General features: G+C 41.6%; 1 protein-coding gene and 1 pseudogene across 4 annotated transcripts; both read right to left on the bottom strand.

The window, feature by feature from the left end:
• LOC139560119 (WW domain binding protein VOPP1-like) overlaps positions 1 to 1,238 on the bottom strand; it is a 27,003-nt pseudogene extending 25,765 nt beyond the window's left edge.
• On the bottom strand, positions 759 to 13,572 carry LOC139560118 (biliverdin reductase A-like). 4 transcript variants are annotated; one of them, XM_071376635.1, is made up of 7 exons: positions 13,420 to 13,572; positions 12,662 to 12,786; positions 10,617 to 10,736; positions 7,742 to 7,839; positions 6,672 to 6,779; positions 5,537 to 5,705; positions 759 to 5,346 (listed from the first exon to the last, which is right to left on the bottom strand). In XM_071376635.1, exons 2-7 carry the CDS (start codon positions 12,778 to 12,780, stop codon positions 5,073 to 5,075), a joined length of 888 nt encoding a protein of 295 aa, XP_071232736.1. In that variant the 5' UTR covers positions 12,781 to 12,786; positions 13,420 to 13,572; the 3' UTR covers positions 759 to 5,072. The 4 variants fall into 4 exon arrangements, with proteins under 4 accessions (XP_071232736.1, XP_071232735.1, XP_071232739.1 ...); XM_071376634.1 differs by having other exon boundaries at positions 12,662 to 12,782; positions 13,420 to 13,563; XM_071376638.1 differs by having other exon boundaries at positions 12,662 to 12,782; positions 13,416 to 13,558.

Genomic DNA, 13,572 nt, shown 5'->3' with positions numbered 1-13,572 from the left:
ATGATTGTGAACCGGTGACTGCAAAGTCCAGACCAGACCAGAACCCACTATGCACACATACAGTTCAATGCCGCCTCTGTCAGACCAGGCCCAGCACCTAATGTATAACGAGCCTCTAAAATGAGATACTAGAGAAAAATTGTCTGTGGACTCTCACTATTATCTGCCCTCACTAGACAATCACACTATTCCCCTGTGTTCTTTTCTATGGCTATGGCTTCTATGATGATGAGACATCCATTTTTGTTTGATGTCCATCCATCACCATGTAAGGAATGTGTGAGCTGTGAGGTGAGCCAGCTAGCCTTGGCCCTTATTGGATGGGAGTAATTGTGAGAAACACTCCAGCCTAGATCTGCCAGGTGGATGTTTGTGTCCACGGTCAATTGCAGCGTGTCCCTTCCATTTACACTCATGGCAAGGGGACAAAGCAGCCCCTGAGCAGGACTGCAGCCTGCTTTTGGTCATCAGCAGAGGAGCTGGGCTCACTAACAATACCACAAAGTGCTGTTTGTCACTGCTTCAGTTCGGTCACAATTAACAAAGATTAGAAGAGGAAGAGATGCCTGTGTGTATGTGTGCGTGCGAATGAGTGAACTGTAGGTGTGTGAGTGCATGTGTCTGTTTGTATGTGCAGTCAGCTTTGTAAAATGGTATTGTGTGATCTATTTATTTTATCTTATTGGATGGAGCCAAATGGTCAGAGGCAAGACAAGGCCAAACAAATTGTGGTACATATGATATGATCCAGGCTGATGTAAATATGAGTCCAGTAATACTTTAATGAATGGTGAGTTTTTCTAAATATTGTTTCATTTCAAGAATATAGATTTTAATACATTATGTACAGAATATCATTCAATATACCACGGATCTATGTGACCTTACATAAATGCCTAGCGTTCATAGGCCTAAATAGTGCTCAATAGCCCACAACTTCTGCAGCAGCAGGGGGCATTGTTTTGTTGACTTCCAATAAACCCCAAGGCTATAATATTTCGGAGACCAACGAGACAGTTCCGAAGACCGTCATACCCAGGCCTAAACCTTTTAACGGAAACAAAAAGAGGACAACAATTATTCACTTTAACATTGAATTGAATTTCTGACTATAAATATCAGACTCACCTCATCCACTAACCAAAACAGAAATATGATTCCACACAGAACTGGCATCATTCACGAAATGTCAACTCCGCTCACGGACAGTAGCCTCCACCTAAATACCGTGATAGTCCAAAATTAATCAGACATGTTTAGAAATCATTTTTCGTCACATAGTGCGTTTGCTGTTTGGTGAGCCACCGGCCATGACTGTCCGATGTTTGGTCGACTGTCGGTGCCATTGGTCGATACCGCTTCAGACCATCAAGCAATCGTTGATCTCTTATTCACAGTTTAGTTTGTCATTATCTTTTGCATTAAATTGTATCGAACGTAGCCTATTCTTTTCACACGCATAAAGATGATAACGCGACACGCCCCCACAGTATCTCTAGGAACACTGCAATCAAGGACGCAGAAGCACTGCTTGAAAGCAATCGCAAACCATTGAACATTTTGAGCTTTTTTTAACCCAGGACAGGCTATGAGTCAGCACTGTCACAACTTCAGTGTCACAACATTTAGATCACACAAATCATATGCAGCACAGGCAATGCAATATAGGTTGTCATTTGTAAAAGTAATGAGTAATTCATAAATGTATTTATTTTTCGCTTAATGATCTTATTGGTGTGGATTTCCCCCGTTTCAGGAGTAACCCAGTGTTCTCTCTGATCACCATCAGCTCTACTCTGTGAGTCTATCAACAGAAGCAGATAGTACAGGCAGGAGCAACACTCATGTCCATCGACTGGTAACCATAGCCTGCAGATCAGACCAGTATTATGACCCTGGGCCAGGGTGCAACAGCTACCTGTTTGCTTGTGAAAAATACAATTATAATAATAATAATATTTCTCATGCAGGATTCTGCAATGCTTATTATTGATGGTTGCCTGCTTCTTTCATTGAGAATGTAACGCCAGAATCAAACAGGAAGATGATCAATCAAGCACACATTATATGGCCTATTAATATGGAAAACTGCAAATGATCAATGTTATTGCAAATTATACAGTACACACATTATTAAAACATTCAGGCATTATAATTCAATATAACAGTACAATTCTCCCTCAAACTGTTAAATATAATTTTCTCTACATATAAATTGCTAATAACACTAGTGACACCCAGTTAAAGTGGCCAAACTGCACTCACTGGGCAGTGAATACTTGTGTGACATGGTAGACATATACATCATTAGATGGGACTGACATGAATGGATAAGGGAGAGGGAACTGAGCAGGCCAAGGCACAAATTCAGTTTGTCAGCATCCCAGAATTAAGTAGAACACTTATTATATTGTATGGTGAACAGCTTGTTTTGAGATCCTTGAAATACTGGTTTGAAACAAAGAAAAAGGAAAGGAAGCGTATTGCACAAACTACAACTAAGGCAACAAGCTAGTGAATGATTTAGTGCTAAAACCAGGGAAGCAGTGTGAAGTCATGATGCGGTCCAAAAGTTCCATCCCACCTGAGCAGGCTGAAATTCCAGACATTACAAAAACATCAAGTTAACTGCAATGCCCCTTTAATCAAACACTGAAATATGTCCTCCGGTGATTTTTGAACTTGTACTGTTGAAAAGCAATATCCCATGTATAAATACAATAAAGTACACAAACTAAAGATTAGAAAAAAAGAGCAAAACAGTGTTTTTTAGACAACTGCAAACGTCAAGGAGTAGGGCATTCAAAGAGTCGGTCTGATGGGAATCCGTGATGTCATCGGCCTCCCCCTTGCTTGAGGAACAATAGAGGAGAAAGAGAACAAAAGAGGAAAGGCCCACCCCCCACCTGTGCCATGTCAGAACTTGCCTGGACCACCTATTGAGATATGCCTTTTGTTAAGTAAATCAGGTGTTAAATTAGGTAAAAAGGAGGCTGGATTGCTACTTTAAAACAACTAAAAAGATGTGTCAATTGCAGTCCACTGACAAATGTTGTAGTTTCAGTGTAAATATCACACTTTCACCTGCCAGAGCTATCTGAGATATCATTTACCTGATGTATCATGCCTATTGTACGTTGTTAATGATTTGAACATGTAGGTCGTCATTGTAAATAAGAATTTGCTCTTAACTGACTTGCCTAGTTAATTAAAGGTTAAATAAAAAAATAAATGCATTGATCAGTATGTCACTGTTTTGCCTTACACTTCTGTCTGCACAATAGCTATACAACATGTCAATATTAAAATGTCATATGAGATAAGTAAAGCACACCAGCCAATGATAAAGCACCATGAGCTGTGATCAACCACAGAAATGTTACAGTACATTCAACTGTAATGTAGATTAACTTCAATAAGTAACCATGCAAACATCAAACTATATAACTGACCTTCCATCAATGTTAAGATGTACTCTGTAGTAACAGCCTAACCCTAAGATAATAAGCCGACATGCCTTAGGCTGAGTTTACACAGGCAGCCCATTATCTCCCTCACCAACTTTAAGCGTCAGCTGTCAGAGCAGCTTACCGATCGCTGCAGATGTACACAGCCCATCTGTAAATAGCCCATCCAACCAACTACCTACCTCATCCCCATATTTGTTTTTCTGCTCTTTTGCACACCAGTATTTCTACTTGCACATCCTCATCTACACATATATCACTCCAATGTAAATTGCTAAATTGTAATTACTTCGCCACTATTGGCCTCCTTACTTCATTTGCACACACTGTATACAGATTTTTCTATTGTTATTGACTGTATGTTTGTTTATCCCATGTGTAACTCTGTTGTTGTTGTTTTTTGTCGCACTGCTTTGTTTTATCTTGGCCAGGTCGCAGTTGTAAATGAGAACTTGTTCTCAACTGGCCTACCTGGTTAAATAAAGGTGAAATAAAATAAAACAATTAAAAATGTCTAATTGGGGGGCCTCCCGAATGGCGCAGTGGTCTAAGGCTGTGCCACTAAAGATTCTGGGTTCAAGCCCAGGCTCTGTCGCAGCTGGGAGGCTCATGGGGCGGCACACAACTGGCCCAGCGTCGTCCGGGTTAGGGAGGGTTTGTCTCATCGCGCACTAGCGACTCCTGTGGCGGGCCGGGCGCAGTGCAAGCTGACACGGTCGCCAGATGTACGGTGTTTCCTCCGACACATTGGTGCGGCTGGCTTCCGGGTTGGATGGCATTGTATCAAGAAGCAGTGCGGCTTGGTTGGGTCGTGTTTCGGAGGACCTTCGCCCCTCCCGAGTCCGTATGGGAGTTGCAGCGATGAGACAAGACTGTAACTACTACCAATTGGATACCACGAAATTGGGGAGAAATAAGGGGTGAAAAATACAACAACAAAAAAAGTCTAATTCTGAAAAAGATTGATGTGAAAATATCTAATGTGATTGGGTAGCCAGGAAATGTTTGACCAAACTTCTTGCTCAGGTCAAATTCTACAGTATGCCACACCCACGGATGTTAGCTTCTTTTCCGCAATGAGTCAGGATCGGAGTACCTCCCCAGCGAGAAAACACGTGGGTAAAATGGCATTTTGAAAATGTGTCATTGGCTAGAGATGATCCGCTTATTACTTTGTTTTGTACAACACCCCTCATTTTGACGTCACCACAAACGACTTCAATGACGGCAGTCTCAGACTGAAGTATATAGCAAACATAGAGCAGTGGAAGAATTCAGTTTGAGTCGTCAGGCAAGATCAAAAGACCAATTAGTGGAAAAAATATCATAATTGGGCTGCTGTGTAAATGCAGCCTCTGAAACCAATTTGTTTCGGAAACACATAAAATACCTTAACATTTCAAAGATGCGCCGAGCGTATGTCTACAGTACAGCATGTTACAGTAGCTTTACTGTAGAAGGCTTATGGATGGATCTTGTGCGCTTGGACATCCACCAGTAGGTTAAGCGTTGCAAAATTCTGGAAAACCTGGGAATTTTGGGAAAGTTACTGTAATTTCACAACCCTCGGTAGGCTGCTGGGGTCCCTGGGTAGGCTGCTGGTTTCTAGGTGTCCTGGGCTGAGCCCTGCAGGCTCAGCTGCTGGATGCGGTCGGCCAGCTCTAGACAGTGGAGGACCCTGCAGCGCTCTGCATGGAGCTGGTCACGGGGCACCTGGCCCAGCAGCTTCTGACTGAAGAGCACCAAGTCCTGCATAAAGATACCCACCGGCTCCCTGGTGGCTGGGGGAAGCTGGGTGATGGTGCATGAGTCAAAGCGGAAGTTGATGTCTTTGGCCCTAGGCAGCCCGGGAGCCCACTCCTCAATCCACGTGAGAGGCCTGTATTAAATCCATAATAGAATAGATAGAGGGGTATAGTTAACCCAACGTTTCAGCGTGGACTACCAGTATTTCTAGATGTAATAAAGGCAATTACGTTTTGTACTGGCAGAATAGCTAGGTTTGAGATGTTGTGAAAGGACATCTGATATGACTACTTGATTATTCCAATGGAGTACAGAGTACATACTTCTGCTCTTTGGTTATGAGTTGAGCGGTCATCTTCATGTACTTGTTCTCCTGGTCTTCCTCCATGCTGGCAGCGGTGACAGACAGCTCTCCAAACAGATCGACCAGCCAGGTGAGCCGGGCGATGCCACTGAAAGCTGGAAAACCAAAGCCCGTCTTCAGAGGACCTCCTATTGTGAAACACACAGGAAAACTACAGTCAGAAGTAGTCGTAATGGGACATGTAATCCAATGGCTCATGTTAATCATCCTCTGCTCACATTATGCCCTTTGTATTGATTTTGTATTTCATCACATTCCGACAGTACATAAACTGGTGTGGTGCTGTTGCAGTATATGTCACCATTATGCATAAAATGAATGAACCATTGAAGTTAATCTCCCAACAGATGTTACATTTCATTTTGCGCTTGCTGCCTCTTACAGTCGAACTACGAAAACTGCCCTGACTCAAATTTAAGAGAAACTACTCCCTCTTGCTCCTCCATTCTCGCCACTAAGCTCCGACTTCCATTCTTGGTCAACAGGCAGCTGCTATAAAATACTGTCTGTCATCTGAGGTTATGTGAAGCATGTGGAGTTGATAACTATGATTTATTATTCAATCATGGGTGCTTTAGGAGAAGTCCATTCATATGCATTAACTTGCTTCTTCCCCAGCGGCCAGAGCTAGTCAACATCCCAAATGGCATCCTATTCCCTATGTAGCGCACTACTAATGACAAAAGTAGCACACTATGTAGGAAATACAGTACCATTTGACACACCTCTAGATTTCGTCAACAACACCCTTCTGTATTTCACACCAGAGACCAGCCTGCTTGCCTCACTCCACAGGCAGGCTCTCTTTCACATCAACCCCAACAAGTGTACTGTGGAGAATGAAAACACAACATTTCACAAGTCGCTTTGATGGGAGCCTTCATTATATCAAAAGCTCTGGAATGAAATATTCATCCCAAAGCCTGTTACCTGGATGATGCACATCAATTTGATACATGCTATGCAGTTAGTTTCTGTAGCAAATATTGTATTTGAGGTGATGTCTGTATCAGTAGTGCTGGGGACCTCATGTATCACGGTTGTGTTTTCACCTGGAATTTGTGCTATATTCTCAATTCCAGTCTCCGTCTCACCTGTGAAGTGAAGGAATCCCTCCTCCAGCCTTTTCCCTGCTACGTCCTTCTTCAGCTGCTTGAAGTCGGCTGTCAGGAGTTCTATGTGCTCCTCATGCAGGACCACTCCTAGGAACATAGAAGACATAGAACATTAAATACGTAGGTGATCAGTAGTTATTAAGATACACAGATCAGGGTTTCCATTAGCCGGTAATAGCCCGGCTTTTTGGCCATCCCAAAGAATATGAAAAGCCAATAAATAAAATTGTCCGGGAAAAAAAAAAAAAAAATGAACTGTGAAATAATGCTTTTTATCCTATTCATTGATAAAAATACCAGTCGATGTAAATACATTTAACCAGTCATGCTTATTGGTCTATGCTTATCGCAGACAGCATACAGATACAGAGCCTAGTTTAAGCAGAAAATCTGTCAGACAGCGCAAGAGCTGCTGCTACAGCAAGCCCAATCATTGTGCAACAATTCTAAAATGAAATTGCATGTTAAAAACAGTTTTGATGGTCGTGATTAAAAAGAGCTACTATTTTTATTTCTCAACTGGTAATTGAAGCGCGCCTCCCATTCGTCATTCATGTGCAACGGTAGGCAGGCTTCAGCATGTCACACTTTACAATGTGAGCTGGAGGTAGTATGCATTTTGAAGACTTAATTGTGTGAAACCTGAATGTATTACTTCATATTGTGAGGCGTCTTACCTCGCTTCAAAGTAGACTAGCCAAAATCTAATTTCAATGCCATTGAAACCATTATGTTCTATTGGCTTTTAAATCAACTTTCTTTCATTGTCCAGTGAGTTGCATGTACAGTGTAAACATGAATTACCATAATATAATGTGATTTCTGTCATTCTGAGCACCGTGTGTAGATGCCCTAATCTTGTTACACACCCAATGCATATGGGGCCGTTAAATTCCTCAAATGTCCTGTCAATTAAAATGCTGCCGGCCACATTTTCCAAACGGAAACCCTGACACAGATACACGTCTACTACATCATCATGACCATGTCATCAAGACTTCACCATGTCTTCTCTATAAAATATCTTCCAATGATTCTGTCCAGCTCACCTTTTTCCTGAGCCAGGTCCCAGAGGTCCACAGCAGTCTTGTGTGTCATGGCCATTGGATATTCCACACAGACATGCTTCCCTGCTTCCAGAAACATCCTATGGTCCGTTAGAACATGCAACATAGTATAGGAGAAATGTGTTTTTTTACAGTATCCAAGAAGGGTGTCCAAGAGACAGTGCTTGAACAGAACATAAATTCGATTTCAAAGACTGTCCTGTACTAGGGAGTTGCACAACTCAAATGTAACTTTGTAAACCAAACTGACCAGCAAGGGCTCCCGAGTGGCACAGCGGTCTAAGGCGCTGCATCTCAGTGCTAGAGGTGTCACTACAGACCTGGTTCGATTCCAGGCTGTATCACAACCAGCCCGTGATTGGGAGTCCCATAGGGCGGCGCACAATCGGCCCAGCATCGTCCGGGTTAGGGCTTAGCCGGGGTAGGCCGTCATTGTAAATAAGAATTTGTTCTTAACTGACTTGCCTAGTAAATAAAGTTTAAATAAAAAATATATATAAAAAAATAAGAGCCATTGGTCAATGTTTCAACAACCCATCGTGTACAGAGTTGGGAAAACTTCACATTGACCGCTCTTAAAACTTCTTGTAACTTTCTCAAAATGTTGCTTCAAATTAAATTGACAGAAAATAAGACAATGAAGTATCCTCTATGAAAAAGCTGTTCTCAATAACATTTCATGGCTTTTTTCCCTTTACAGTATGAAGGGCAGTACCTGCTGTTCCATTTAGACAATTAGCCTGGAACTGTCTACCAGTGAAACATGATGGCCATGTTCTAAACACCCTCATTAACCAGCCTAAAATAACTCTCCATTCTTTAATAGCCCATCTCTGCCTCTCTGTACACTCTGTACATTTAGCAGTGAGAGGGAGAGTAAAAACCATAATTTCAGTGCGTTTTTGCTACAGTTCGCAGTCATAAAGAGAGCCATTAGAGAGCTGTAGCCTTGGTGGTCCTCTCCAGGGTTTGTACATCAAAACAGCTACACTGAAATGTTTCTTACAGAAGAAATATGAAATGCATATGCAGCATAAGCATGGTAGCAATTAAAAGGGTTTTTGAAAAATTAAAGGAGAAGAGCTCTAGGAGCTCAGATGCAATAATTTAATAACCAATGTTTCGACAGACAAGCTGTCTTCATTAGGGTATAATGACAAACACTGCGAGGTGACTAGTTTATATAGTGTCAAAGGACACACACAGGTGTCTGTAATCATGGCCAGGTGTGGCCTGATATCATTGGTTAATTCTCATATATTAAAATAGCATTCAAAAAAACATAAATGAATAGCATACGATCATAGATACAATTTGGCTACATAAGCCTATAAACATTTACAATAGCAAATTCACAATAATCACAAGTATGGCTTCAGATCAAAGTCTACGTTGAGACCGAAGGGAGCAAGGGTCTTTAAATTTAAGATCCAGGCAGCCTCTCGTTTTAACAATAAATTGTCGAGGTCACCCCCTCTCCTAGGGAGGGTGACATGTTTGATGCCAATATAACGTAGGGACAAAATCGAGTGGTTTGCTCCCAAAAAAGTGGGCCGCAACTGGGTAAGTCGAGTTTTTGCACCTAATGGTGCTACGATGCTCCGAGATTCGTACTTTTAATTCGCACTTTGTTTTACCCACCAAATTTTTACCACAAGGACAAGTTATAAGATAAATAACTGCCTTAGTGGAGCACGTGATAACACCATTGATTGGGATCTGTTTCCCTGTTTGGGGGTGTTTGAAGGATCTACATTTATAAGTGCCGTTGCATTGAGCACAGCCATTACACTGGTAGTTTCCATCCAGTAGGGGCGCAAATAGACGTTGTGCGGGGATATCTTGGGGTGGTAAATCAGAGTTTACCAGTTGATCTCTGAGATTTCTGCCCCTCGAGAATACGACCAAGGGAGGGTCCGAAAACACATTACCGATACTGTCATCGCATCTTAGAATGTGGCAATGTTTGTGAACGACTCACTTAATTTGGTTAGAGCACTTTGAATAGCGGGTAGTTAGAAGGCAAGAATGCTTCTTTTTGCGAGACTGACCTTGAAAAAGGTCATGTCTTGTTTTATTTTGAATTTTCTCAATGGCAGTATTAATCTGACCATTTTTGTACCCCCTCTCCTTGAATTTTCTTTACGTCTCAGCCATATTTCTGTCGAAATCTGATTGTTTTTTGCAAATTCTTTTGATTCGACAGAATTGGCTGTAGGGCAAACTGTTTTTCAAGGGAAGTGGGTGACAAAAATGAAAAGGGAACAGTTTGAAAATGATGGTAAAATTATTAGACTAAAGGTGAGAACACAACAGTTCACCAGACAAGATTGAATCCAAACATTACACTGTTGATTGTATGTGGATTTTACATGTAATACAACATTGAATTGATTGTGTCACAATATGTCTCAATGTTGTATAATATATAGCTTATAAACTAGAACTGTTAAATCTAATCAAATTTTATTGGTCACATACACATATTTAGCTGATGTTATTCCGCAATAATTTAGCTGATGTTATTCCGTGTAGCGAAATGCTGGTGTTCCTAGCTCTAACAGTTTGTCTGAGGGTTTAGTAAATGGGCCAGGTTCAATGAATGGTTAATTAACGTACAGTTTTTACACCGAGATGGAGCCTCAGTGGACTAAGAAAGGAAACAGTGTACTGAGGATTGATACAGACAATATACGTGTTCTAGTGCTGACTCCTAGTGGTGATTTGTAACATGGTGAAAATATAGCTCTTGTGTAAGAGCATTTCAGATAGAAACAAAACTGACAAAGGGATAGCTAGACAACTACCACAGAGGACTATAATAGAGATATGGGGTCATTGAGAGAAAGCGTTTTACCTGATGTTTTCCTCATGGGCAGCGTTTTCGGTGCACACGAAAGCCACCTTTATGTCGTCCCGGCTCAGGGCATCTTCAACAGTGATTTGTTTCACTCCCTGTTGCTCCTCCAGAATCCTCCTATGGGAAGACAGCACCAGAGTCATATTCACTACTGGAAAAATGCTTTGAAATAGTCACAGGGTTTGCTACAGTATGCACGACCCAGCTGCTGAATCTGACGACAGTGACTATATATCTATTTCATATGTGCAGTGCAACAAAGTTAATTGCACTGCACATATAACAAATACAGTGGGGCAAAAAAGTATTTAGTCAGCCACCAATTGTGCATGTTCCCCCACTTAAAAAGATGAGAGAGGCCTGTAATTTTCATCATAGGTACACTTCAACTATGACAGACAAAATTAGAAAAAAAATCCTGAAAATCACATTGTAGGATTTTTTATGAATTTATTTGCAAATTATGGTGGAAAATAAGTATTTAGTTACCTACAAACAAGCAAGATTTCTGGCTCTCACAGACCTGTAACTTCTTCTTTAAGAGGCTCCTCTGTCCTCCACTCGTTACCTGTATTAATGGCACCTGTTTGAACTTGTTATCAGTATAAAAGACACCTGTCCACAACCTCAAACAGTCACACTCCAAACTCCACTATGGCCAAGACCAAAGAGCTGTCAAAGGACACCAGAAACAAAATTGTAGACCTGCACCAGGCTGGGAAGACTGAATCTGCAATAGGTAAGCAACTTGGTTTGAAGAAATCAACTGTGGGAGCAATTATTAGGAAATGGAAGACATACAAGACCACTGATAATCTCCCTCGATCTGGGGCTCCACGCAAGATCTCACCCCGTGGGGTCAAAATGATCACAAAGAACGGTGAGCAAAAATCCCAGAACCACACGGGGGGACCTAGTGAATGACCTGCAGAGAGCTGGGAACAAAGTAACAAAGCCTACCATCAGTAACACACTACGCCGCCAGGGACTCAAATCCTGCAGTGCCAGACGTGTCCCCCTGCTTAAGCCAGTACATGTCCAGGCCCGTCTGAAGTTTTCTAGAGAGCATTTGGATGATCCAGAAGAAGATTGGGAGAATGTCATATGGTCAGATGAAACCAAAATAGAACTTTTTGGTAAACTCAACTCGTCGTGTTTGGAGGACAAAGAATGCTGAGTTGCATCCAAAGAACACCATACCTACTGTGAAGCATGGGGGTGGAAACATCATGCTTTGGGGCTGTTTTTCTGCAAAGGGACCAGGACGACAGATCCGTGTAAAGGAAAGAATGAATGGGGCCATGTATCGTGAGATTTTGAGTGAAAACCTCCTTCCATCAGCAAGGGCATTGAAGATGAAACGTGGCTGGGTCTTTCAGCATGACAATGATCCCAAACACACCACCCGGGCAATGAAGGAGTGGCTTCGAAAAGAAGCATTTCAAGGTCCTGGAGTGGCCCAGCCAGTCTCCAGATCTCAACCCCATAGAAAATCTTTGGAGGGAGTTGAAAGTCCGTGTTGCCCAGCAACAGCCCCAAAACATCACTGCTCTAGAGGAGATCTGCATGGAGGAATGGGCCAAAATACCAGCAACAGTGTGTGAAAACCTTGTGAAGACTTACAGAAAACGTTTGACCTCTGTTATATACCCTTTGTTGGCAATGACAAAGTATTGAGAAACTTTTGTTATTGACCAAATACTTATTTTCCACCATAATTTGCAAATAAATTCATAACAAATCCTACAATGTGATTTTCTGGATTTTTTTTCTTCTCATTTTGTCTGTCATAGTTGAAGTGTACCTATGATGAAAATTACAGGCCTCATCTTTTTAAGTGGGAGAACTTGCACAATTGGTGGCTGACTAAATACTTTTTTGCCCCAGTGTAAGCACTAGAAATCAAGGTATTTTTTTCAGTGCGTGAATTTTACCATTGTTTTTTAACACCAGTTGTTCCTGCCAAAACCAGCACATGGACCTAGACACACTGCTATGCACAGTGTGTCCAAAAAACAATGAGATGAGTCTTGGAGCCTCACCTGGATATGAAGCCTTTGACACTGAGCTTCTCAGCTGCGCTGGAGGGCAGAGGGGCTAGCATGTCCCTGATCCTCACAAAGCCTGCCGTCCCAATGCCAACCACCACTGAACCAAACATGTCTGACTTCCAAAGAGACAGAGTCAGAGCTTATCAACTGTGCACTCTGCATAAAGACCCAAGACAAGTTCTGGACAGAGATTCTCAGGAACACAGCAATGTTTTTCTGTATAGTTTTGCTAGTTAAAAAATATGGCAACTGCCATCAATGGAGAATTTGACGATTCAAAATATTTATATGGATTAACTAAATAAATCTGTTTTAAAACTGTTGGATCTGTCTGAATTTACAGAAGTGAAACATGGTTGTTGGGAAGGAAATAGTTAGAAAGAAACCACCATGTTTCACTTCTGTAAATTCAGATAGATCCAACAGTTTCCAACTCTTCACTTCCTATCAGTCAGAAAATGGTGCAGTGTCAGAAGTGCACTAGCTATTATGGCTGGGATGCACTGTGGGTGCTGATCATTACAAATACACATAAAAGGAACCCTCAGGTCTCCAATTCCTTACAAAGTAACTTGAAACAAGACCAATGACCAGGAAATTCATAATTGACATAATAATGATAAGTATATAATCTAACATGACATCAACAATGTTGCAATGCAGGTAACAATGCTGTCCTCGTTGAATGAGTAGCTAGTTCCGTACTGAATTTAAACTGGTTTACATTCAAGCTTGATTTCCTTACCTACCCTTTTCTGAGTTGCCTTTGAAGACCCTTGTCTCGTTGAAGTGAATAAAATGCTTATGTTAAACAAAGTAATCGACGCTCTTGTCCCGGTGATATCACTTTCATAACGGGCTCACGTGTTTTTTTTTACTGCTTGCGTGTGACGTCCATAGAA

This window comes from Salvelinus alpinus, chromosome 30 (genome assembly GCF_045679555.1).
Source record: "Salvelinus alpinus chromosome 30, SLU_Salpinus.1, whole genome shotgun sequence".
Classification (NCBI taxonomy): Eukaryota; Metazoa; Chordata; class Actinopteri; order Salmoniformes; family Salmonidae; genus Salvelinus; species Salvelinus alpinus.
Note: the sequence above shows the minus strand (reverse complement) of the source record. Positions and strands in the feature narration are given on the sequence as shown.

Bases quoted from the DNA above. Each gene is read 5' to 3' on its own strand.
- LOC139560118 (XM_071376635.1), bottom strand. From the start codon at position 12,780: ATGTTTGGTTCAGTGGTGGTTGGCATTGGGACGGCAGGCTTTGTGAGG. The intron at 7,840-10,616 runs GTAAAACGCTTT...AACGGACCATAG, and splicing joins GCCCATGAGGAAAACATCAG to GATGTTTCTGGAAGCAGGGA. The intron at 5,706-6,671 runs GTGAGACGGAGA...GTTTCACAATAG, and splicing joins GGGATTCCTTCACTTCACAG to GAGGTCCTCTGAAGACGGGC.